Genomic DNA, 27,547 nt, shown 5'->3' on the forward strand with positions numbered 1-27,547 from the left:
TACATTTACTGACAATACATTATCTTCTTGATGAGTTTTTATCAGTGTGCAGTGGCCTTCTTGGAGTCTTCTAACTTGGGTTCAGATCCTATTTTACCATGGATCAGGCTACCTCTCCCAGCCTCTTTGAGGTTTCCAGTTACTTGATGTTTTGAGTTTTCATCAGTGAGATGTTTCTTAGAGGTAACAAAGCATTGGGGCCAGGATTTCTTTTAAGAGTTATCTTTCATTTTATTCATGTAAATGTGTCCACGTGACTGTGTGCTATATGTGTGCAGGGGGCCCATAAAGGCCAGTCCAGTCCTCTGCAACTAGAGTGACAGGTGCTTGTGAGATGTCCTAAATGGGTACTGAGAATGAGCTTCGGGTCCTCTGGAAGAGCAGCTAGCGCTCTTAACTACAGAGCTAACTCCCTAGCTCCAAGGGTCAAGGGCTTTTCGTTTGTTTGTTTGTTTGTTTGTTTGTTTGTTTGCTTTAAACCCAATCAGCCAGTCTTATTCTCTTTCTTGGTGAGAGTTGAAGCCATTTACAAGCAAGAGTATTATTAAGAGATGTTAAGTTAATTCTTACAGCTTTTTCTGATTTGTTAAAGTTTTCCTCATTATTATGAGGAGCTTGTACTGGCTTACTGGTTAGTGGTGGTAGATTCCCTCCTTGTTCTTTGTTCATCTTGTCATGGAAGGCATTCCTTCCCGCATTCCGGTGATTGAGACTGCCTTTCTTATCCCACTCTGTGTACTAGACTTTTAGCTGTCTTCTTCAGGGCTGGCTTGGAAGTTGTGAGTCACTTATCTTGAAGTGCTGTTTTATTCCTCTACCCGTTTTTCAATATATCTTTTCTGGATAAAGCAGCAATCTTGGTTGGAAGTTGTTTACGTTTACAGCTTGAGCCATACAGTTCCACGCTGACCTCTCGCGAGAGCCAGGATAGTGTGGCCTGGTGTCATTCTGATGTGCTGTCTTTGTAAGTTAGTTGGTATCCTACACCCACACCTTATAGACACAGACACACACACCCTGCACACACATGGGCACAAGTGGGTGCATGTGCACGTGCATACACACACACACATATGCACAAGTGGGTGCATGTGCACACACACACACACCTTGCATACACATATACACAAGTGGGTGCATGTACACACACACACACACGCAGCTTTACTTTGTGTTTTTGACATCTTATGATGTGTTCTTGAGAAATGCTTGTGCCTGTCTGTTTGGGGTTCTAAATGCTTCTGTGTTTAAATGTCTACTTTGTTCTCTAGATTTGAGGGAATTTGTCCTATAATTTCATTGAGCAGAGTTTCTTTCTTTCTTCTTCTTTTTTAAAAAGATTTATTTATTTATCATTTACACGGTATTCTGCCTGCATGTGTGCCTGCATGCCAGAAGAGGGCACCAGATCTCATTGTAGATGGTTGTGAACCACGATGTGGTTGCTGGGAATTGAACTCAGAACCTTTGGAAGAACTGACAGTGCTCTTAGCCTCTGAACCATCTCTCCAGCCCCGAGCAGATTTTATAAGCCTTTAGTTATCATCACTGCCCTTAGCTTGTGTTTCTATCCTAATTTGGTCTTTTCTTAGCTAGGAGTTCTATTGCTGTGACTAAACACCATGACTCAAAGCAACTTGGAGAAGAAAGGGTTTATTCTGCATATACTTCACATCACTGTTGACCACCAAAGGAAATCAGGGCAGGAACTCAGAGTAGGAACCTGAAATCAGGAATTGAAGAGACCGTGGAAGATTGCTGCTAACTAGCTTTGCTAACTAGCTTGTTCACCATGACTTGCTTAGCCTGCTTTTTTCCCCCTCTTCCTTCCTTCTTTCCTTCCTTCCTCTCTCTTTTCTTTCTTTCTCTCTTCCTTTCATCACTGTACAGACTGATCCCAGCCCCCTCCCTCCTCTCCTCCCTGTCCCACCCTCATGCTCCCTACCCCCATTCCCCTGCCAGTTTTAGTAGGATTTGCTAAAGGAGGCGGAAGGATCATGAGTTCGAGGCCAGCCTAGACTGTTTTCTTATAGCACCCAGGACCACCAGTCCAGGGATGGCACCACCCACAGAGGGCTGGGCCCTTCTGAACAATCATTAATTAAGAAAATGCCTTGCAGACTCACCTAAAGCCCCATCTTACAGAGCAATTTCTTAATTAAGAGTCTCTTTTCTCAGATGGCACTAGCTTGTGTCAAGTTGATGTAAAAACTAGCCAGGACAATGCATAGGGGTAGGTGCTGGTCATTTGTAAAAACTGATATATGAAGCTTGGTCTTCTTCTTCATCCTTGATACTTTGTTTTGCAGGCTTTATTGGTGAGAGTTTTCATTTCCTAGATTTTGATATGACTTCTTAAATATATTAACTTCCTGCTGAGTGTTTCTTCCATGTTGCTGGCTTGCTTGTCCATTTTGCTGACTTTCCCCTCTGTGTTGCTTCTTCTCCAGATTCTCGGTTGACTCCATTTGCCTTTTCAGATCCCCTCTAAGGTTACTGGCCATTTTTATTAGTAAACTTCTAACATATTCATCCAGCATCGTACACATTTCAGTATTTTAGAATTCAGTGGTTGAGGAACTTGATCTTTAGAAGGGGTCATGTGGATTTGGCTTTTCATTATTCTTGTGCTCTTGTGTCATTATTTGCGTATCTATTGACTATCTCTTCCTGTTTTCGTTGGAGAGCGTATTGATCAGCCTTCTCTTGTAGGCTCAGTCTCCAGTGCCATTGCTCCATTAATGTCTGTGTAGGTATGCTGCTGTGTGAGCATAGATAGAGTAAGCCAGTTCCTTAATTTTGGTAACCAAGCCGGGCATTAATCCCCAGCACTCAGGAGGCAGAGACAGATAGATTTCTGTGTGTTTGAGGCCAGCTTGGTTTACAAAGCAAGTCCAGGGCAACCAAGGCTACACAGAGAAACCCTGTCTCAAAAAAATTGTTTTGGAAACTATTGGAAGCTATTCTTATTTATTTTACAATTTTATATATAGCAATAAAATAAACATTTTTGTGCATAGAACTTTTTACATTTCAATTGTTTTTTATCTAGAAAGAAAAGCAAATAGGTCATGAGAAAGCCAATAGGTTTACAAGAAGTTAAAATGTATATCATGTTTAATGCATCATTGCCAAAACACACTTTTAAAAGGTATAAGCTTTTCACAGGTGTAGGTTTAAGCTCTCTACTTCTGTCATTACCTTTTGCTACCCGTTGATAAAAGAGAGTGTGGGGGGGATACAGGTAGAAGTTTACAGCCACGCTACTTAACCACCCAGTGTATGTACAAGCAAGTAGTGGGAAATGTGGACCTCATTTGGGCTGAATTTGGCTTGGTGTTCTGGTTGTTATTCCAGATGATGAGTGAAGACAGGAAAAGCTCTTCATTGATGGGAGCAAAGACAGTTCAAAGATTCATATTATAAAATATAAAGGTATTTTCTTAATTTCAGTATTTTTTTTCTGTCTATGTTAAAATACTTTGGGATATACCTACGAATTTTGTTGTTAACTTGCCAAATTATTAGCTTTCTTTACTGAGTTGAATAATGCCTCTCTCAAGAAAGGATCTTGAGAAAATATTTGTGGCGAAGCAGGATTATATGGCTAAATTCCTAAAATAGTCTCATCACTCCATCAGTTCTTTTCCCCGTCGGCTACTGGTTTATGTTGCACACAGTGATTCTGAAGTGTCTTTAAGTCACAGATTGCTTCGATGAAAGAAGGGGTTGGGAAGAAGAGGAGGAAAAGAAGGGAAAGGAAGTGAAGAGAAAAAAGAAAGAACTATCTTTGGCAAAATACATTTCCCTACAAAGTTTCATATATAACTTTCAGAAGACTAAAATATAAAAATTAAGTATTACCTGCCTATTCCTATTTTATGAACTGAACATATTGGTTCTTTTGACTATATTCTAAGTTAAGGATAATTTATTTTTCTTCAATTATAAATTTTAAATATATACTTTTAACTGTATTTTAGTCATCAATTTATAAAATTATCTACAGTCCTTGGAATATCTGAAACTATAGATGCAAATAAAGTCTATTTAAAATGACTTCTGTGGGCTGGAGAGGTGGCTCAGAGCTTAAGAGCACTGTCTACTCTTCCAAAGGTCCTGAATTCAATTCCCAGCAACCACATGGTGGCTCACAACCATCTATAATGAGATCTGGTGCTCTCTTCTGGCCTGCAGGGTTACATGCAAGCAGAACACTGTATAAATAATAAATAAATAAATCTTTAAAAAATAAAATAAAATGACTATTGCTCAAAAAGCCCCTTCTATTGCTCTTTTTTCCTATGGTTTAGAATCCCCCTATAGATCATGGCATGGGCATTATTTTTTAAAGGCAACTTCTAAAGAGTAGATAAGAGCAGTTTTTCCACCTATAGTCCAGTGTTAGGTGAATAAGTTACCAAAACTGCTGTTCATGAGGCTGAGCCTTCAAAATGCCCACTGTTTTTATCATTGGCCCATGTGTGCAGGGCTTTTCTCCCCATGCTCAGCACTTGCAGTCAGTGGCTTATGCAGTATATGCAGTACACACATACAATGCCATGTGTGCAGTACTGCATGCACAGCAACCGCTCGCATGGCTGTGTCTATTTCTTTGGGGGATGACTGGAGGGCTCTTGCCTTGAGACAGTACATGGCATGACTGCCATGGACACTTTATGACCTGTACATGCTGGCTAATAGTCTCCAGCAGCTCTTAGAATATGACTGGCAGTTAGGAAAAACTGCCCAGTCCTGAGTGAAGCAGAAGCCAAGTGTCCTGAGAGGTCAGGAATGACCACAGCATGAAGAGAACTTGGTGGCATCCTCCTCCATGACACAAGAAAAAAATCAGGAGCCTTTGGGAAAACACCTTTCGTTACGGGTTTTGGGACTAGGTGCCATGAGCCAATGATTTCTAAAGCCTTGGAGCACACTGCTGGGGTCCTGATTACACCAGTATGTTGGCCCCATTTTTAGAAAAGGGAATGTACATCAACAGCTGTTCAAATGAATTCTGCAAATGGCAAGAACCAAAGTTTTATATTTTGGGTTCTGGATGTAGCCTCTGGGATGGTTAGGCCCTTCATTGCCAGGAAGGACAAAAGAGCATGCAGTTAGCTCTAAGGAAGGACATTCTTCAAACTTCTCCTGTGAGGGGTCCTGCAGTTGAAGATTTCTTTGTCATAGTTACCTTAATGTCTTGTCTCTGTTAAAAAAATGCTGGGAGCTCTTGTTTACTGTTATATTTATTTGTGTTCCCTTTGTTGTTGCCCACGGTGTGTTCAGTAAACCTCTTATCTATATGCTGACAGAATCAACTGGGGACAAGCAATATTAGTATAAACCTTCATTTGTTCTAGAAGAGGAGGTAAAAAGAATCATAGGATATTGTGAAATCACTGGAAAAAAAAACAGATAGCAGAAATGTTCAGGGCTGCTATGAATTTACATAAAGAGTAGGCATCTTAGAGTGGGCTACCTAAGCCAAGGATTTTATAGTGTGGAGTATTTCATAGGCCTCTCAAGGATGCAAGATGTTTGTTTTTGAACACTACTTTAAGGACACCTTGAGGCACAGGCTCTGTGCAGTATACATTTCGTGGCCTCTGCAGAGCTGAACTTTTTCCCACAACAGTCCACCTTCCAAAAGCGATTTCAGAGTTGTGGAAACAGACTGCCAGGTATCTCAGAGCTGTGAGTCTTGTGGCAATGGCCTGCCTATCTTTGAGGTTCAACAAATAAGTTTAAGTCATTTCTGACATGTTAGAGCTATCTGCACAGAGTGGACATTTGTAGTTTTGAAAGCATGCAAAGGGCAGTAATGTGTAGAGTCTTGCCTTCATCCTCTGGCCTCTTCAGTCCTTTGGAAATGTTTGTGGGTGTCATGGTTTTTTCAATGCCAAGTGCCGGAGTTGGCTTCTTAGCAGGGAGGCTTTTGTCTCTGTATTCACATCTAAAGCCTCACTGTGCATAGCTTTGCTGTGTGGTGCCCCTAGCATCTCTAGATTTCCACTGACTGCAGACACAGCATCACACCCTTGCCATACAGAGGTGTGGATCCAAGTGTGCTTGTCTCTAAGCTATGCAGTTCCAGAGTCTGGATATTACAGAGCCTTCTGGACCCACTTTCTGATTGATCTGGGCCTCCTTGGTTTTGGCCACAGCCTTAAACTGCCCAGACTCTCTGTCCCCACCAATCAGAAGCAGAGGGGAGCTACTGGGCTGCTTTCCAGAAACCAAGGAATTCATCAGTATGTACAGTTTGAAGATGGAAGAAGATGAAGATCTGGGGATGGGGCAAAAGCGTCCCATCCCCTGACCATTCCTGTTCCTGGCTCTTCTTCCCTCCCTGCCAATCATTTGCATTGCAGTACCAACTCTAAATTTCTCTGTGCTGTATAGCTCTTGCCTATAAAGCTGGTACCCAAGCTTTCCAAGATGCTCCAGAGGAAAAGGCTGTATCTTTCTTAGAATGCCAGAGTTATTAATATAGGGCCTCAAAGAACTTCCCTGGCTTCTCATTTGCTCTATTCAGGCTGCTTTAATGAGCCTCCAGAGGGTAGGCCATGGCTCCATGACACTCGAGGCAAGTGAATCTAGCTGGGATTTCCAGGGACTTTGTACTGAAGGAAAAAGAGCTCTTTGGGAGAACTCTCACTCTGACCTACCCTCTTGAAAGCCAGTTTTCAGTGTCCCGGCATCATTTTAATGCAGTGTTAACATGTGTCCTTGGGACAGGTTCTTAACTGCTCAAGGATGTGCGGCGTGCCCTACTTTTTAGGAATTTAGGAATTCTGGATTAGGGTTAAGTGCATGAGATCGGGGAAGATTGCAGATATTCGCTTAAACAGCACCTGCTATTAAGGTTGTTACTCAGCATCATTCCATAAACACTGACAAGAAACTGAAATCAGAAATGTAATTTTGGGGAGAGGTAAAATTATAAATGATATAATGTATCATATATCTTAAATGATATAATTGTTTACCTTGAAAAAAAATAAAATACAGTTTTCCTAGTTCCCATTTCTTTTTAAAGATTTATTTTTATTTGTGTGTCTGTGTCTGTGCCTGTCTTTATATGTGCACATATGCTCAGGTGCCGTCAGAGGCCAGAAGAGGGCAGCAAACCCTTGGATCTATAGTTGGGGTCCGCTGTGCGTGCGCTGTTAGATACGGGTACTGGGAACTGAACTGCAAAAGCAACAAGCTTTTACCCAGTAAGCCATTACTCTAGTCCCATAATTGTTACCTTTTAAAAATAAATAAGAAAATAAAATTGAAAACCTGCCAAAATTAAGTCAACTAGTAGGGTAATGGCAACAATGTAAATAAGCTTTATAACTTCCTTTAAGCGATAGCAAAGGAGCACATATTATACATGTGTGTACATCTATGTTTGCTTGGTCCAACAACTATAAGCTGCTTAGGAGAGAATTTATTAAGAAGTGCACAAGAGCTATCCACATTCTGGTTAAGAGATGTTCTGAATCTAGTTTCGTGGCTCTGAATCTCGCTCTCTGTGTTTAATAGCTGTGACCTTAGGAAAGCTTGACTTTTCTATGTTTATATGAACAGAAGAAGATATATATATATGCACCTGCCATCCGCACCCTCTGACTGCTGAGGGACAGCCTACTTATCCCAACACAATTTAATGTCCATCACTGTATTCATTTTGTATTGCTGCTGTAGCAAATTACTATGCATGTATAGGCTGAAGACAACCCTAACTTGTTATCAGTTCTATAGGTCAGTCGGTAGAATGTAGCTGAGCTCTACTAGAGGATCAGAGGTCAGGTGAAGGTGCTATTGAGGGTGAATTCCTGTCTGGAGACTTTGAGGATGTACCCACTTCCGTTGTTAGCAGAGTTAATCTCCTACTCATTGCAGGACTCAAGGTCCAACTTGCTTGTTACTTTCAGCTGGAGGCAACTCCCATATTTTAGAGGCTACCTGCATGCCTTGCCTCATGGCTTCCTCCATTTCAGTATCATCAGCGGCAGGCCACTTCCCTCATGCATGTTCAGTCTTCCCAAATGATTCTCTGGCCTGGTCTCTCCTGCCTCATCCTGTTTTACATCTAACCACTTCTGCTCTGCTTTTCTGATCTTCCGGACTCATAGGATTAAATTGGTCCATCCAGATAATCCTCTTATTTTAATGTCGTCTAACATGTAAACTTAGTCTTATCTGCAAAGCCCCTCCACACCAGTGCTTGTTACATTTATTTGATAGTGCAATCAGAGGATGAAAGCCTTTAAATTCCCCCAGTCATACTCAGATCACCCAAAGCCACAGGACTAAAGAAAGAAGTCCCTAAGAGCCACCAACTCAGACTCAGGTTTTGAAGCCCATAAATATCGCATCTAAACACGAAGACATTCCTGTTCTTACTTCACATTCCTTTCCCACTTAAGGCTGCTGAAATCCAATATGATGTCCAAAGTTAACACACTAATAGAAAAAAGCTGCTCCCTTCCCACCCAAGGCAGCAGCTTTTCCTTTCTGTTCCCTCCCCTTTAAAAAGGATTTTTTGACAAATCTTTTTTAAAAAAAATAATAAATTCTTCTCTCACACAATATATCCTGACCACAGTTTCCTCTCCCTCCACTCCTCCCATCCCCCACCCTCACACACACCTACCCTCTTCCCCCAGATCCACTCTGCCTCAGTTTCCCTTCAGGAAACAGCGAGCCTTCAAGAGACGACAACCAAACATGACAGATCAAGATGCAATAAGACAAGGCAAAAAGCCCTCACTTTGAAGCCAGAGGAGGTAATTCAGTAGGAGGAAAAGAGTCCCAAGTGCTGGCAAAAGAGTCAGAGACATGCCTGTCCTCACTGGTAGGAGTCCCACAAAACGTTACGCTAACAGCCATAACATATGCACAGAGGACAGGCTGTGGATCCCTGCTGGCCATGTGCTTGCCGCTTCAGTCTCTGTGACCCTTGCATAGTTGACTCAGTGGGTTGTATTCTCCTGGTATCCTGCATCCCTTCTGATTCCTTACAATCTTTCCATCCCCTATTCCGCAGGATTCCCCTAGCTCCGAGGGGAGGCACCCCTGGAGAACTCCAATTTAGAATTTCTCTCCACATAAAGTCTGGCTGCGGGTCTCTGCATCCACTCCTATCTACTGAAGCCTCTCTGATGACAGCTGAACAAGGCCCCATTCTATGAGTATAGCAGAATATCATTAGGAATCATTTAATTGTGTTTTTTTTTGTTTTGTTTTGTTTCATTTGGCCAGTTGTGTTTGGTTCTGCCCTAGGTCTCTGGGCTATTCTGTCCAGATAGTGTAGGCCATGGTCTCCCTCTTATGGTGTGGGCCTCAAGTTAAACTAGACATTGGTTGGCCACACCCACAAGTTCTGTACCACTATTGCCCAGCCCATCTTGCAGAAGGACAAATTGTAGGTCAAGGGCTTTGTGGCTGAGTTGGTGTCCAGGTGTCTCTTTCGGTTGCCTGCCGAGTACCTTCCTGCACAAAGAGAATAGAGCTTAGGAGGGAAGGCTCCATGCAGGCACACCAGCTCAACCTCTCTATAGTCAATGAGCTGTGTGGCTGTGGTCCTTGCCCTGTCGTCAGTTTACGGAGAACCCTCTGTGGCAAGGATGGGTGGTGTGTTTGTTTTTTATCTTCTTAGCACTATTTAAAAGTTATAGCTAAGTACACGTCACACCTGGAGTGTGCTATGTATATATGTGTGTGCATGTGTGTGGTAAGCACTTGTCTGTATATGCCTGTTGAAGCCCTGAGAGTCTTGAATAACCAACCAGCTTGGTCTAGTGCATGGAACAACTAACCTTGAATTTCCAAGGCTTAGTGGAGCACACAATGACCACCTCCTAGCATGGAGGAGTGCCTGTGAGATCTTGAAAGGGGCACCAGGCTCTTGGGACATGCCTTCTGCCTGCTGCAGGGTACCCTACACATGCCATGATAAGAATGGTAAAATGAGTTTTTCAGAAAGTCGTGTCGTGTTCCCTCCCACCAGAGCACTTTAGGAGGACAGGAGCTCTCTCAAGTAGTTCGGTTCCAGGCACCACCTGAGGCACCCTTCATCTTAAGTGTCAAGTGAAATTGTTCTGAGATTGAGTAGCCAAGCAAAATGCTGACACATCAAGATGTGGATGAAGATAGGTTTTCAGCTCTTGCACCCTCCTCTGTGGCCAGGCTCCTGTGATGTTCCTTGAAGCCCCAGCCTCACTGACCCAGACCCGAAACTTAACACCTCCTTTTGCTCTCTAAAAATTATACTTTTTAATAAATCTCATTAATGAAAATATATATATATATTTCTCCCAGGATCATTCAATCATCCCCCAGGGAGGAACGTCTCCATCACATGTGCACAGCCATGCAGTTCTAGAATATATAGATGTACTTCTAAGGTCTTCCTGATGACAACGTGGGAGTGGGAACTCTCAGCCTCACCACCTGCTTCTTTTTAACCATTTCCCCCACTGACTTGCCCCTCCATTCCCAGAGTGAAGCAACCCCCCTGGCTCCTATCCCCTCACATAATACATGAACTGATGCGGTACCCCATGGACCAACGCCTGAGCCATAGCACGATTCCTCATACGGAGGCCATGAAAACAGAATCAGCCATTTCCTATTAGCTATGACTTGCCCGTTTCCTGACTCGTGCTCCAAATGCTGAATGGTATTTGTCTCGTAGTTCTGTGGCCCTGTTCTTAAAGGAATCGCCTTTGTCATATTTGTTTTTGTTCCAAAGGTGTCCCTCAGCCTAATGTAACTTGGCTGAAGAGAGGAGGATCTCTGAGTGACAATGTTTCCTTGCTTTTCAATGGATCCCTGTCGGTGCAGAGTGCGTCCCTTGAAAATGAAGGAGCCTACATTTGCACGGCCACCAATGCTCTTGGGAAAGCAGTGGCAACCTCTGTGCTCCACTTGCTGGGTGAGTCTCCAGTCAAACTTGTTCCCCATGTGTCCTGTAACGCACAAAAAGTAGGGCCCAGATTAGTTGGTAGTAGACTCAAAGTGTGAATGTCGCAGGTATTTCAAGGCTCTTACCCTGGCCATCGCTACCTACTTAAAGCCACTTCTGATACCCTGCCATGCCAGTTGTCTTCTCTGAAGGTGGTGACTCTGAAACTACACTCTTCTGCTTAAGAGCTGTGCACTTTTCTGCCCAGAGTTAAGATCCTCATGCCCTGTCTCTGTGTCTGCTTAACCCTCAACCCCGATGGTATATGGATGCTGTACTGAGGTTTCTTTCAATAGAGACGACTTCTGTTCCTGTGAAACACAGACACACATAGACACACACAGGCACGCACACGCATACACGAACACACATGTGCACACACACATGCACACTGCCTTTCTTCTTTGGGGCTTCCAGGCATACTTTCCTCCCTGCAAGAAACATCCTTCACTGCTTCTCTTACAAGCACCAACCACCTTAATCCTGCGGGCTCCTGGAATACCTACCTGCTACGTGAATACTTTGCCAAATTAAAAAAAAAAAGAAAGAAAAAGAAAAAGAGAAACTCTATGATCTCTATTTAACACCGGTCAGATCCTGACACATATTTCTTTCCAACAGTTCCTTCCTTCTCATCTAGTTCCTTAAGCAAAAACATAGGCCCCTCAGAGGTGGGGAGCATTCTGATATTTCCCTTGCAGTCCTGAGGAAACAACACAGTACGAAGCAGGGCAGCCAATCAAGTATAGAATAACTTTATAATGTTATGATGAGGAGGCTATGCCAGAGTTCCTCAATGCCTCCACCCCAGCGCCAAACACGGGATGGTAGACTGCTTATTGCTTTCCTTTTCCTCTTGGGTGTGATATTTGGAGTTTATCAGTTCTTTCAACAAGATGAGCTTGTAGGATTTTAACAAGTGACACTACTGTTGGACTCAGTTGAGAATAAAGCACAGAAGTCAGTCAGATGGACCCCAGAGACCACTTCTCATGTGGTTCTGTTTCTCCAGCACCTAACCCAGGTGGAAGGGTTGAGCATGATGATTAGTAAATGCACTTTGGACCACAGCAGGGTCCAGCATGAGATTTAAGAGTCACATGACAGAGCTTTCCCCATGGTCTTCCCTGTTGGTAGTTAGGAGGCCTAGCTACACAAAGAGTGCAGGTGCCCCAGCTGGAGGTTGGAGTGGCTACCGCAGGATATTTGCACGTATTTTACTTAAGACTTTGGATGTGGAGGTTTTTGAGACAGGATGCTGATAGCCCCAAGCTCTTGCTCCTGCTACTTTAGCCTCTCAAGTGCGGGGACAATAGGTGTGGCCACCATGATCTACTTAGAGTGAATAGTGGTCCCCATTGACTCTCCCGGTATTTAGTATAATGCACAGTAGAATACAGTTATTTTTTATTAATTTAGGAAACTGGAAGGTCATAGAAGAGTTAGACTTATCTGAGGGACTGGCTTCTAGCTTCTCTCCACTACCCTTCAACCCTGAAATTCAAACTTTACAACCTTCCTAAAATCCTGTTCTCCTCATGAGGTCCCATTTATTAATGGTTGACATTAAGGCCTGGGCTGTTGGTGTTCTGTTCAGGATGTTGTCTTCTGTGCCAATATGTTCCAGGCTCTTCCCCACTTTTTCTTCTAAGTGACTTAGTGTCTCTGGTTTTATGTTGAGGTTTTTAATCCACTTGGATTTGAGTTTTGTGCAAGGTGACAAATATGGGTCCAGTTGCATTTTTTTACACATAGACCTCCAGTTAGACCAGCACCATTTGTTGAAGATGCTATCCTTTTTCCATTGAATGGATTTGGCTTCTTTGTCAAAAATCAAGTGACCATATGTGTGTAGATTCATATCTGGGTCTTCAATTCAATTCTACTGATCAACCAGCCTGTTGCTGTGCCAGTACCAAGCTGTTTTAATTACTATTGCTTTATAGTACAGTTTGAGATCAGGTATGGAGATTCCTCCGGAGGAGGATTGTTTTAGCTATTCTGAGTTTTTTGTTTTTCCATATGAAGTTCAGAATTGAACTTTCAATGTCTTTAAAATATTGTGTAGGTATTTTGATAGGGATTGCATTGAATTTGTAGATTGCTTTTCATAGGATGGCCATTTTTACTATGTTAATTCTCCCAATCCATGAGCAAGGAGGTTCATTCCATCTTCTCATGTCATCTTCAATCTCTTTCTTCAGAGTTTTGAAATTTTTTTCAAACAATTCCTTCACTTGCTTACTTAGAGTAACTCCTAGATATTTTATATTGCTTGTGGCTAATGTGAAGGGTGTGGTTTTCCTAATTTCTTCCTCTGCAAGCTTGTTATTTGTGTATAGGAAAGCTACAGACTTTTTTGAGTTAATTTTGTATCCAGCTAATTTGCTGAAGGTGTTTATCAGCTGTAGGAGTTCTCTGGTGGAATTTTGAGGGTCATTTATGTACACTATCATATCATCTGCAAATAGGGATAATTTGACTTCCTCCTTTCCCATTTGGATACCCTTGATCTCCTTTTGTTGTCTTATTGCTCTGGCTAGAACTTCAAGTACTATATTGGAGAGATATGGAGAGAGTGGGCATCCTTGCTTTGTTCCCGATTTTAGAGGAATTTCCTTGAGTATCTCACCATTTACTTTGATTTTGGCTATTGGCTTGCTGTATATAGCCTTTATTATGTTGAGGAAAGTGCCTTGTATCCCCGATCTCTCCTGTCCCCAGGTTCCTGCAGTGGGAAGGAGCTCAGTCTAAACAATCTGCTTTCTCCAGTTCCCTTTCTAATAGTGATAGCTTCATTTTTTTTTTTTCTATCTAGTGAGGAAGGCTGACCTTATATACATGCAGAAATGTAACATGTTGGCGAAATGCATAACTCTCACCTTAATGGCTCACCAAACCACGCATGCGCATATACACATGCACCCACGCAAGCAGCATCTGCTTGCAGACCTGTGTGAGCAAGGACGTCCATGAACACTCAGCGCTCTATTAGAAAAAGGTTGTTTTCTCTTCAGAGTTGCCTTCAAGAGCACTCAAACTGGAGTAAGAGTTTGATGGCTTTTGATTGGTAAGATATGCCACACCTTGTTTCCTCAGAACGAAGAGGACTGGGCAGTAAGACTGCATTTCCTAAGGCACAGAAAAAGCGAATTCTTCAGGCATCTAAGAAGAAAGCAAAGAGCAACAACTCAACAGGAGAGCCCCTGCCTCAAGGTCTGGAATGTTGACTTTTTATGTATTTCCTTTCTGACTCATCTATTTTTCTCTGAGTGACTTCTATGTTTTTATCTTTGTAATGTATCCCTGGGCATTTACTTGAGTTTCTTTTTCTTGCCCCTCTGCCTTTGGTAGTTCAATTTATTCCTTTCACAGTGGGACAGGTTTTGAAATAAGGCAGCTCACGGAGCTCATATCCCTGATACACATCATTATTTGTGATGATGTAGATATTGATTTCCCAGTTTCAAAGCTATCATCACCTGAATAAATATTAACAGAAGGAAGTTCTCCAAGAGTTATGGGATCAATTCTTTTATTTTTCTATTCACACACAAATTTCTCATATATACAAACTTGTTATTCATTAACACATGATCAAAAGACCCTCCCTCAGCGTGTGTTCTGAGCTTGTAAACATCTTCAGAAGGCCAAGGCAGTGCAGTATGGATAAGAAGACCAGGAAGGATAGTCAGGAAAACTGGTGATGCTCGCAGCTCCTTGTCACTCAAAAGTAGGTTGTAATGTCCAAAGGACAAACCAAAACTAGTCAGGCCACACATTTTTACTATGTGGAAGAGTAAGAGCTATGTCATTTTGGGATTTGAAATTTTGAGGATTTCCTCACAACTATACAATATGCCATGTAGAATACCATCCTGTAGGTAGGGCATGTAGATGGTGTAGTTTCTAAGACCATTTCTTCCTGGGATACAAGGGAGAGGATAGGAAGGGTAAATGGTGTTAAGCTGTCCATCAACACTGTACTACATGTCACTGATGACATCACTACTTACGATAGTTAGGTATCTCTACTCTTGTAGATGTAATGCTACCATTATCACACAGTCACTTATTTATTCATTGGATGTTCAGTGATATGTGCTGAGTGCTTGTTTCTCTTAAAGCTGGGGTCTGCAGATGACTTAGTCTTTGAGAAGCTTACAGTCTAAGAGAGGGATGGTCATGTTTTTCTGAGACAGTGTAGCAAGTACCATGAGAAAAACATGGCCAAAGTGCAAGGACATTGCTGACGAAGAAGTCCAACCATTTTCTGGAAATGTCAAAAAGGTTTTCATTTGTGTCCTGACGTTTGTTCTGGGAAGATACAGAAGGAACCTCCAATAAGAGAAACTAGAATGTGAGAACATTTAGATGTTGCATGTGCCATGAGCAAAAAGATCACATGAACTCCTGTAACTAATAAAAAAAAAAAAAAAAAAAAAAAAAAAAAAAAAGGCTAGTGCTACTGTGAGGTCAAGCCTTTGCTGTAGACAACACCTGGCTTATTGGAACTGCTTACATCATTTTAGCACATTATGCCCAGATTCAGAAACTACATATGCAGAAATGTATACAGACACTTAAATGTGTACACTATAGAATGTGCTAGCCCTTCACTTACTAACTAGGCTAGCATATTTTTAGAGAATTATTTGTTAGGTTAACCATTGTTGTTTCAGTTACTTATATATGGCATATCCTGTCCTCATGTTGAATATGGCAGTGTGTATGGATTTGACCATCCAGTAGGAAAAATGAACAAGAAATAAATAAACAAATAAATATGTGTACATTTCTTTGTATTTAATCACCAAGAATGAAATGATCAGAGGGATGGGGTACATACATTTGGTAGTAACTGGTTGAGAGGATAGTCAGGACAGGAATTCTAGGGGAGGAGAGATGGTAGCCTAGACAGGAGATGAGATGGAGCCCTCTGTGCAACAGGGTGAGGAAGGACTATTCCCAGAGGGGATTAGTCATCGCAAACTACAAATTGAAAGCAGCCCGATGTACTTAAGGAACCAAAGAGCCTACATGCAGTGAGAGGACAATACAGAAGTGAACTGCTGAGAACCAGCCAATCAGAGCTTCGAGAGTCAGGTTAAACGTCAAAAGTTACTGAGGAGTCTTAAATGGTTAAGTGTCAGGCTATGATTTGCTGTTCAAATGCACTAGCAAAAATATTGGCAAAGCCTGTGTTCTCATTCTGATGTTTTCCCAACTAAGCTATTTTGGCCTGTCTGGGGCAGAGCATATCTCTGATGAAGAGCGGTACAATAAGGAGCTCCTTTAAGTTAACAGTGACCACCTATCCACCACTACAAAGCAGTATACAAAAGCCCTGGACAGGCTCTTCACAAAAAGTGGCGTGCACGTGTGTTGTTGAGGCACTGTTCCGGGGAAAAGCTGAACAAATAAATCAAAAGCCACTCACCATAGATAGGGAGCTGGCAAGAGTGCAAAATAAGGGTGCCAACCAAGTCCAACTTGGTGAACCAAAGAATTAACTTATGGGTAAGGGCTACTTGCAGGAGTAGGAGGGACTCCAAGGCAGCTGCAACATTGAAAGGCTACCCCCAGCATGCCAACAGCTTGTGACAGCTGGAGCCCTGGAACCTTGGCGCTCACTGCAAGACTTTCAGGTGGCCCAACAGGTCTGAGTGTCTCTTCAGGAGGCCCAACTCCTGATGTGAGTTTCCTCAGCAGACCTTATTGCTTATACATCCTTGGGGACGGTGGTGTCATTTGCATCTGGTTGGTTTCAAGGACTTAAGTCCCTCCAGAAGTTCCTGGGTCTCACCAAGCCTTGGAGGAAATTGCTACACAAGGTGGAAGCAACAGAGAAATGCAGATCAAAACCAGGAGATGCAAGTTCATGCCTACTAGCATAGTCATAACAAAAACCCTGGACTAAATACTAGTAAGCAGCGTCTCAATTAAAGCTGCCATACCATGGTGAGCTGAGACCACTCTGGAAAACTGTTTGGCACTTTTTGCTAAACATGCACCCATCCTTAGCCCAGACATTCTTCTCATGGACATTCATTCAAACAGAATGAAAACATGCTCACAAAGGAGGTTTGGACATGAATGGTCGGTCTCACTCACATTAGCTGTTGACAGCAGAAAGACAAGACTGTTTTTTGTTTATATATATTTTATTAATTTATTCATATTACATCTAAATTGTTATCCCATCCCTTGCATCCTCTCATTCCTCCCTCCCTTCCATTTTCCTCTTACTCCCCTCCCCTATGACTGTGATTGAGGGGGACCTCCTCCCTCTGTATATGCTCATAGGGCATCAAGTCTCTTCTTGGTAGCCTGCTATCCTTCCTTGAGTGCCACCAGGCCTCCCCATCCAGGGGACGTGGTCAAATATGAGGCACCAGAGTCCATATGAAAGTCAGTCCCCACTCTCCACTCAACTGTGGAGAATGTTCTGTCTATTGGCTAGATCTGAGTAGGAGTTTGAAGTTTACTGCCGGTATTGTCCTTGGCTGGTGCCATAGTTTGAGCAGGACCCCTGGGCCCAGATCCACCCATCATAATGTTCTTCTTGTAGGTTTCTAAGACCCTGTGGATCCTTCTATTTCCCCATTCTCCCATGCTTCTCTCACCTAGAGTCCCAGTAGGATGTCCTCCCCTCTGGAAAGACTGTTGTATTCAGAAATGGTGTATTATCCAGCAGTAAAGGAAGACACATTATTGATATTCCCAATGATATTAGTGGATCCAAAAATAGTGTACTAAGCAAAAGAAGGCAAATACAGAACCTCAGGAGGAAGTAAAGCCAATGTATAATGATAGTTAAAAACAAAAATGAAACAAAACAAAGCAACCATGTGGTTACTTGGGAGGGGAAAGCTGCTGATTGGAAAATGGCAAAATGAAAATTTTAGAGGAGTTATAAATGTTCTGCACCTTGCTATGGATCATAGTTAAAAGAGCTCAAACACTTGTGAAGCTTTTAAAATTGAGATTGAGCACTTTGTTGTACATAAATTATACTTTAATAAAAGCCCAGGGTTTTAAGAGAAAGGCCCACGTGTCCTGCCTTGCACTGAGACTGGAGTTCGACGTGTGTGGGTTCCGGTCTGATGCATAACAGACAGCAGACAACTTACTTAGCTTCATGCAATCTCTCTCTGCTGTAAACAAAAATAAAATCAGCAGCTTCGTGACAGAACATGGAAGAGTCCATTCAACAACTGACTTTTTCAAAGTGTCTAACCCAGTACCTGTTCACCCTGGAGAGCCTCAGTAAATGAAAGAAAACAACCTGTTTTAAAAATGAACTGTAATTCTGAAACTCCAAGTGGAGATACAATTTATGATTCTGTTCTGCAAATAATGCCATGTGCAATTTACAGTAAAATCTCAAAATTAGGAATTGAAAACAATAAGTTGAAGAAACCATTTCGCTCTGTCAGAGATCATGTGGACACAGCTGGTAGCTATCAATTATTCATGATCATTGCAGAGAAATTTGGCATTTTCTGTAGCCATCCGCAAACCTGTCATCATTGTGTCCTGCCTCATCTTTTACCGAGTGTCAGCAGGGAAGGGTGACACGAAAGCTGTGATTACTGGGACTGTCTGGCTTTTACTTGTCTAAAGGAAGCCCCCATTCTTACCTTTCCAGATGTCTCTAGAGAAAATCATTCATGCAGTTTTAGGACTGATGTGATGTTTGGGTTAAGAATTAATGGAAAAGTGTGGAACTCAAATGCATCTCACCTTACTGCTTAATCCCTGGTCCTCCTGCTAAATCATCTTCCATTTCTCTGCCGGGTTGTTTTTGAAAAATGGATGGTGTTAGGGCATCACCTGGAGAGGCCGTCCTCCCTGCCCTGTTGGCTCTGCTTAGAGAATGCTGGGGAAGTGCTGGCTGCTCAGTGACTCTTCCCTTTCTCTTGGGTAGACCTAGCTGACTTACAATGGCCATTCCCCAGGCTGTGCTCTAAAGAGCCCATTCTGGCCACCATGTCTGCTCAGTGAATACAATAGTAACTGAAGAGAAAGCAAGTATCACTCTGTGCAATGGAGTTATCTCTCTCTCTCTCTCTCTCTCTCTCTCTCTCTCTCTCCCTCCCTCCCTTTCTCTGTCTCTGTCTGTCTCCCTCCCTCTCTCTGTCTCTGTCTCCCTCCCTCCCTCCCTCTCTCTGTCTGTCTCTCCCTCCCTCCCTTCCCCCCTCCCCCCCCCCTGTGTGTGTGTGTGTGTGTGTGTTGCTTAAAATGCAGGCAGGTAGCTAGCCACAGAACAATTCATGGTTGTCTTTGATCCTGTTGCCTCCAGCGGTTTCTTATTTGTGGTTATGGGTGACATTTTATTTCCTTTCTGCAGAGCCTTTTTGGGAACCTGGTAACTGGACACATTGTTCTGCCACCTGTGGCCCCTTGGGAGTCCGCCTTCAGAGGCCCCAGTGTGTGATGGCCAGTGGGCAGGAAGTGAGTGAAGCTCTTTGTGGTCCTCACAGGAAGCCGCTGGCTGGGTTTCAGCACTGTAACACCCGGGACTGCCCAGCAAGGTATGTATGTGTAGTCACTTTCTTAATAGTACATTCGTTTTTGCTGGTTTTGAAAGGTACAATAGAGATTGGAGAGATGGCTGAGTGGTTAAGAGTACTGGCTGTTCTTCCAAAGTACTCAGGTTCAATTCCCAGCAACCACATGGCAGCTCATAACCATTTCTAAGTCCAGCCCCAGGGAATCGGATACCCTCATCTATCCTCTGCAAGCACCAGGCATATACATGATGCACAGATATATATATATATGCAGGTACAACATAAAATAATATAAAAACGTATTTATTTATTTATTTATTTATTTTGGTTTTTTGAGACAGGGTTTCTCTATGTAGCCTTAGCTGTCCTGGACTCACTTTGTAGACCAGGCTGGCCTCAAACTTACAGTGATCTGCCTCTGCCTCCCAAGTGCTGGGATTAAAGGTGTGCGCCACCATGCCTGGCAAAAACTTAACTTTTAAAAAGTAATTTGAACTATATAATACCTCAGTAACTGTATTCAGAGAAAGTGTTAATGTAAAAATAAATAACTCAGTGGCATATAACCTAGCATAAGATTGGCCAAAAGACACAAAAGTAAATAACAAAAAATTAGCAAATGAATAGGTATTTTTGTATTTTTTTATTTTATATCTAAGAAGCAGGTATGATGTTTCAGCCCTAATTTTCTGATTAAAAAGTGGAGAGCCAGAGGCTGGGGACGTGGCTCAACAATTAAAAGGCTTGTCGCTCTTGAAGAGAACCTGGTCCCTGTGCCCAGCACCTCTGTCCATGGCTTCACAACTGCCCATAACTCCAGATCCACCTGCTCTCAGCTCCCAGCACCCATGGCCATGGGCTAACAAGCTGTAACCTTAGCTTCAGGAGTTCCAATGCCCTCTTATGTCTCAGTGGTCACCTATACACCCATAGAATGTGTGCACATGCATGTGCAAGTGCACATGCACACCCACTCACACACACAGACTAATAAAATGATAGATTTAAAAATAGAATCTTGCTGTTACACAGTTCCATTTCCTATACCAATGTCCACATATGCTTCAGAAGACTGTGAGAAGCGGAGGACTGTGTCAGATGCAGCAGCTGCTCTGAGACATGTTCTTAGAAGGACTGTCAGTGTTGCAGGCATTCCACCTGCCATATCTTTTAGTAACTAGTGTCCTTTCTAAGTGGAACATGTCATGCTGAGAGTCACCCTTTGGAAAGGGTGGAAAGGAAACCTCATGATGCAATGCCCACAAGGAATCCAACCCTTTGGGGTGTACAGTGACAACTCTCCAGTGAACTTTGCAGGTGGCATACCCATTACTATATTGGTTCTCTCCACCTAGTGACATGGCTGTCCCTGAGTGGAGGGGAGGAAGAATCTGGGAATCACCTAGGCTGCTACCCTGTCCCAGAGAGACATATGACTTCCCTGACCTCACCATAGTGTTAGGATCAACACATCAGCCCTCTCATGGCAGTCCTCACTAAGGTCCTGTAGTTTTGTCCCTAGGTGGTTTACAAGTGTGTGGTCAGAGTGCTCTGTGTCTTGTGGTGAAGGATTTCACAGTCGGCAAGTGACATGCAAGCAGACAAGAGCCAACGGGACTGTGCAGGTGGTGTCCCCAAGGGCATGTGCTTCTAAAGACAGGCCTCTGGGAAGAAAAGCATGTTCTGTCCATCCGTGTGCTCAACAGGCCATCGACCTGGGACACCAGGTAACCTCGTGGGCTGGCAGTGCTGTCTGTAATCAGTAATGTGTTACCAATGAACTTTAAAATTGCTTTAGAATTTCTAACTTGAACTATTCAATATTCAAATGAAAGAAGTCCTATGTTTGTGACTACATGGATGAGTTCGGTGGGCTACACCATAGGAAATAATCCACACACAGAAGACAATGACTGCGAATCACTTCTATATGAGTCTAAGCAAGTTCATAAATTGTGAGTAAAGCAGTAGTTTTAAGTCGCTGGGTGAATAGGAAATAATGGGGTCATCTTAAGAGTACAAAGTGCATTGTGGTAAGTCACGAAGCAAGAGTGTTTGTAGTGTAATACAATTCTGTATTAGATACTTTAGAATTGCTAATGGGCTGTACTTTTTCCTTTTATTGAAGATAGATTTTTTCCCCTCCTATAATATATCCTAATTATGGTTTCCCTTCTACTCCTTCCAGTGTCTCCCCACCTCCCCTTCCATCTGATCCATACCCTTTCTGTCTCTCATTGAAATCAAAATGCTTCTAGGGTATAATAATATAATAAATAAAGTACAGTAAGATAAAACAAAAACTAACATATTGAAATAGAACAAAACAAACAGAAAGAAAAGAACCCAAGAAAAGGCACAAAACCAGATATAGACACAGACACCCACTCATTTGCACACTCAGAAATCCCATAAGAACACAAATCTGGAAGCCATAATATATATATGTATATGTGTATATATATATATTCTGTAGGAAAAAATTAATTAGCCAATCAAAATAAAAAATAAAATTTGGAAAAAACCCTGACATGGCATTATGAGACAAGGAACCTCCAAAGATTATGTTGAGTTCATTTTCCCTTGGTCATCCACTGCTCGGCATGCAGCCTTCAGTGTAGTGTGTTTCCCCAGTGAGACTCCCTTGGAGGAAACTCAATTTTCAATTGTCAGTTGGAGATGTCTTCAGGGTTAGGGTTTAGGGCATGCGTCCACTTCTCCTTTCTGCCCTGGGGCCTTATCTAGTGGGCGCATGCTACCTCAGCCTCTGTGAACTCATATGAGTGTCAATCATGTTGACTTAGAGGGCTTTGTTTCCCTGGTATCCTCCATCTACTCTGGCTTTTATACTCTTTCCATCTTCTCTTCCACAGAGTTCCCTGAACCCTCAGGAGAGGCATTTGATGGGACATCCTGTTTAGGGTTGAGCGATCTAAAACCGTTCACTCTGGATGATGCCTGTCTAGAGCTATCTGTGTTTGTTCCCATCTGCTATAAGAGAAAGCTTCTCTGAGGATGGCCAAGCAAGGCACTGATCTATGAGCATAGAAAAATGTCAGGATGGCAAATTTCTAGCTAATCCAGAATATGAAGCCAGCCCAGGCTACCTAGAAAAATCCTGTCTTTAAAAGAAACAAACAAAATTATAAAGAAAAATACCTAGGAATTTTGTTTCCAATGTATAGAACCTTATAAAGAAAAATATAGCATATTGGGGCTGGAGAAATAGCTCAGAGGTTAAGAACGTTGGCTGTTCCTCCAATGGACAAAGCTTTGGTTCCCAGCATGCACATAATGACTCACAACTATTGATAGCTTCAGTTCTGAGTGATCCAATGTTGTCTTTTGGCCTCTGTGAGCATCAGGCACATAGGTGGCATGCACACACATACGTGCAAGCAACACACTCATATACACAAAACAAAATGTTAAAAGACAGCATACTATTAAAATGAGTAAGTGAGCTTCTTCCTGGGTGCTACCTAGGAGGTGGCTGTCCTCTGTTTTGTGGCATCATGGCTTCCCTCTGGCCTCTGGTGAAGCCCAAGGTCATCAAAAAAGTAGACTAAGAAGTTCATCAGGCACCAGTCAGACTCATATGTCAAAATTAAGCAAAACTGGTAGAAACCCAGAAATATCAACAAAAGTGTGTGGAGAAGATTCAAGGGCTGGATCCTGATACCCAACATTGGTTATGGGAGCAACAAGAGGATCCAAGCACACGCTGCGAAGTGGCTTCCAGAAGTTACTGGTCCACAATGTCAAGGAGTTGGAAGAGCTGCTGGTGTGCAACAAATCTTACTGTGCTGAGATTGTTCACGATGTTTCCACCCAGCTACACAGCAAAGAAAATGAATAGATGGCTTGAGTGTGTGTTTTATTTGTATTTAAATAAAACCACAAAAACTGGCAAAAAATTAGTGAAAAGTTGGACAAATAGAAAATCTATTATTTTGCTAAATAGAAATATCAGCACTATAAAAACTCAGCAATGAATTCATGCATGAAATACAATTTTAATTAAACAAAATGGAAATGATTATGATTCTGACCTTTATTCTGAGAACAAATAAAGACAGAAACTTTCAGGCAGACAAACTGTGGGTGGTAGGAAGAGCCCTTTCCCATCCTCTGCCAACTAGGATACAGGTCTGTGGGAGCAACAGCACACCATGAGGGCAGGAATAGACGTGGGATCTGGAATGTAATTATAGCACCGACCAGGTCAATTGACCATTGACTTTAAAGTACAAGGGCAGTAAATGAAGTAGGATGATTTGTTTTGAAGAAACAAAATAGCATAAAACTACAAATGTTTTTCAAAGAAATTACAGGAAATCTAAAGAAATAGGAAGAGGTTCTGTGTTTGTGGATGGCATGATAGGTACTGCTAATACCAACACTCTCCAAATTTATCTAAAAAATTCCAGCACTCTCTACCAGAGATTCACAAGCTGAACCTAATATAAAACCAATATGGAACTAAAAATAACCCATAATATTTTTTAAAGTATTCTGATATAGAGTAAGTTAGAGGGCTCAAACTTCTGATTTTAAAACTTTCTGATTCTCTGAGAGAACACCCCATTCCTGCTGCCACTGCCGGTCATTCCGGTCCCCTGCCTTCCCTCACCTTCAGGACCGCATCTCTTGAACCATGAGCCCTTTTCCCCTTAGGTTGTTTCTTGTCAGTGCCTGGTCTCAGCAATAACAACAGGAAATGATACTGCATGCAGGGCAACTGTGCATGCACATAAAAGCATGAAGTCATGTTCCCTCCTTACAGGGAATGCAGACAACACAAAAATCATCAAAGGTATTTAGGAGTCAACAGTAAAAATTTAGGAAAAATAGACATGATTCTTCATACTGTAGGAAATGGTATTGTATATAAAACTCCACATGTACAGACAAAACAAGAATGAATAACTTGAATCATATCAAAACTAAAACATCTATGTCACAATGGGTTACTATGAAGACACTAACAGATAGCCCACAGGATGGGAGCAATATTTAAGTGACATGTATCTGAAAAGGGACTCATGTCTAAAATACATATGGAAAGCCACTGCTCAATAGTTTAAAAAAAAACATAATCTAACTAGATTTAAATAGACATTTCTTGACTAAAGGTGACAAATGGCCAAGGACAACATCAGAAGGTGCTCATGATTAGTTAGTAAAGAACTTAAAACTGAAACCACAATGAGATGCCACTGTACAGCCATTTCTGTAGTGCTAGTTTAAAAACAGATAGTTTAAGAAGAGAACTCAGGGGCTGGAGAGATGGCTCAGTGGTTAAGAGCACCACCTGCTCTTCCAGAGGTCCTGAGTTCAATTCCCAGCAACCACATGGTGGCTCACAACCATCTGTAATGCGAACTGATACCCTCTTCTGTAGATAAAGCACTCATATACAATAAATAAAATCAAAAGTTTAAAAAAGAAGAGAACTCAGAGCAGGAGCCTGCAGGATTGTAGGTGGGATGTAAGGTGGTGTGGCTCCATTGAGGACCAACCAACAGATTCCTAAGGGGTTAACATGAACTTGAAGATGATCCAGCATTTTCTTTGCTATGTGTGTATCCAAGAGCAGTGAAAACGCCATGCAAACATTTACAGATGAATGTGACAACCTAGTTACTCATCATAACCAAACAGTGGATACACACAACAGTAACACAACTGTCATCATGCTGAAGCGAGCACAGAGGTGCCTGACCTGTGGCTCGTTAGCATAAATATCATTAAAAGAATTGTGGGACTGGCCCATTCTACATGATGGACAGACCTTGAAAGTCTCAGGACAAATAAAGGAAGACAGATGTGGGACTCCACAGTTGTGTCTAGAGCAGGTAAATCTGTCAAACAGAAGGCAGCTTTGTGGCTGCCTAGGCTTGGGAATGGAGGAAGTACTGCCTGCCGAGGGCTATTGGGATTCTGTGAGGGATGATGATAATGTTCCAAACTTGGCTGTGGTGTGGCAAATCTGAAATTACAATGTGTGTTTTAATGGTTAATAATTATATGGCAGGTGAAGTAAAGCCAATGAAATATAGTTATAGCATAAATCGATTGTACGAGGGAAATTGGTTAAGTAAGGTAAGAAAAATAAGCAAAATCAGAGACTGCACTTAGAGCATACACCACAAACTTCTGAGCTGACTGGAGAGCTCATAGTACAGTAATAAAAATGTAAAAGACTTTTTCCATGCATACTATGATTGTATGGAAAATGTAATGGGCACCATGGCTGTGCAAAACTCCAAGGGCTGCAAACCAATCTTGAGTTGTAGCTGAACTTGCCTTAGCACAGGTGCCTCCATCTTTGCTCCAAGCAGAAACAAAGAAATTTGGCCTTCACTTGCTGTTTTAAATATAGCCATTTCCATACTTAAGCATAATCAGTTCACAGTGTATCCCATCCTTTCCCCTTCTCTCTGAGGTGGTCTGAGTTTCAGAGAAGAGCTGGGGAGAAGGGAAGGTCTGTCTTCAGAGCTATTATCTATCTATTCTTTCTACCTCGTCACAGGGACAACTGGCCCCTGTAACCAGTCCTTGGCTGGTCCACCTCAGCACAGATCTCAGTACCCACAGTGTGCCTGAGCAGTCAGGGCACTTGACACGCTGTCCTGTGCTTCTGTTCCAGTGTCCTGGACGTTGCGTGGGTCCTGCCATGAGGATGCAGCACCGCCACACTGCTTGTGCCCACAACAGCTCCAACTCCGACTGTGAGGGCCAAATGAGGTACCGACCCTAACCCAGTGCAGCGTGCACCTCCCCTTTCATCTTCAGGGACCAGAATGCTGGACATGGGATGATTCATAGTTTCTGTCACTTTTCATGATTGAAGATTCCTATTCAATTAGGATTTATTCAAGCTATCCTTGATACTATACATTATGGCTAAAAAAATATTATTTATAATCACAGTTATTTGGATGTTAAACAGAAAGAAAAAAAATATTCTAAAGGGGAAAAAAGCAGCACCCCAAATAGATTAAAAAAAAAAAAAAAATATATATATATATATATATATATATATATATATATATTCAAACTTAGTATTTCACTTGAGTTTGAGTTTACAGGGTAAAATTTCCTTTTTTTCAGTGAATGATCTATTCCAACTTAGAAGCTGTGTTGATATGGCTATTAGCATAATGATTTGGCAGAGAATAAAAATAATCTTTTTAGTTTTCAGAGGGGCTGTTTGCTTTTCTCTTGCATGAAAGTCTGATTGGACAGGTGGTAGAGTAGAGCCTGACTCACGAGAGCACCTGGATGGCTAGCCTCCATTTGCTGGCTGGCTCTCCAACCCTGGAAGATACTATCACAGCCATCAGCAAGTGTGAGGGAACCTGCAAGTTAAACACCACCAGGAAATCTTCATTCCATCCTTCCCTTATTGCGTGACCTTGGAATACCTGTCTAAGTCTACAAGTAGCATATGATTGTCCATGTGAACTTGACCTTAAAATGTTACAGTGAGCAAGCATAGTCTTGGTCGTAGAGGGGACCCCATATGTAGTTCTTTCTTACTTCTCCACATCCTGAGTCCGACTTTTGGCTCAGTTGCTGTTCTGAGCCTTCAATAAGGTTTGGCAATGTAGAGCCAGCAGTATTTCCTATTCCCACAAGGTGATTTTACGCCAGAACCATTCTCCTCAAGTGGAAAATGTTTGGAGCAGCTGTCCTCATTCTTAACAGACAACTTAGTTTCCTACTTTGCTGAGAAGATAGAGACCACACACAGATTTGCACCATCCCAGATGTTCCCCTTTGCAGTCCTAAAGACATCTTTACAACACAAAAGCTTATATGGATGGAGCCTTTTGTTTTAACATACTATACATATTTTTCTGGAACTTGATTTTATTTTTAAGAATATATTATAAACATGTTCTATCTTAGCACATATTGACTGTGCTCTAAGTATGCTATTTAATATCTCATTATTTCCTTGATGGACTATTGTTTCTTTTATTGCCCTTACAAACAGATGTGCAGCAAACATTGTAGAATGTCTGTGTTTTTATGTTCAGAAAGTTACATTTTTATGGGG

At 42.1% G+C, this 27,547-nt stretch overlaps 1 protein-coding gene across 1 annotated transcript in view; it reads left to right on the forward strand.

Annotated features, from left to right (window-relative positions):
- Window positions 1-27,547, forward strand: part of Adamtsl3 (ADAMTS like 3) — a 271,037-nt gene that overhangs the window by 238,018 nt on the left and 5,472 nt on the right. Inside the window, 5 exon segments of the mRNA XM_051149310.1 lie at window positions 10,751-10,933; window positions 14,063-14,179; window positions 19,317-19,500; window positions 21,002-21,206; window positions 26,132-26,229. Of these exon segments, the coding sequence (XP_051005267.1) occupies window positions 10,751-10,933; window positions 14,063-14,179; window positions 19,317-19,500; window positions 21,002-21,206; window positions 26,132-26,229 (787 nt within the window).

The sequence above is a fragment of the Acomys russatus genome, chromosome 7 (genome assembly GCF_903995435.1).
Source record: "Acomys russatus chromosome 7, mAcoRus1.1, whole genome shotgun sequence".
Lineage (NCBI taxonomy): Eukaryota > Metazoa > Chordata > Mammalia > Rodentia > Muridae > Acomys > Acomys russatus.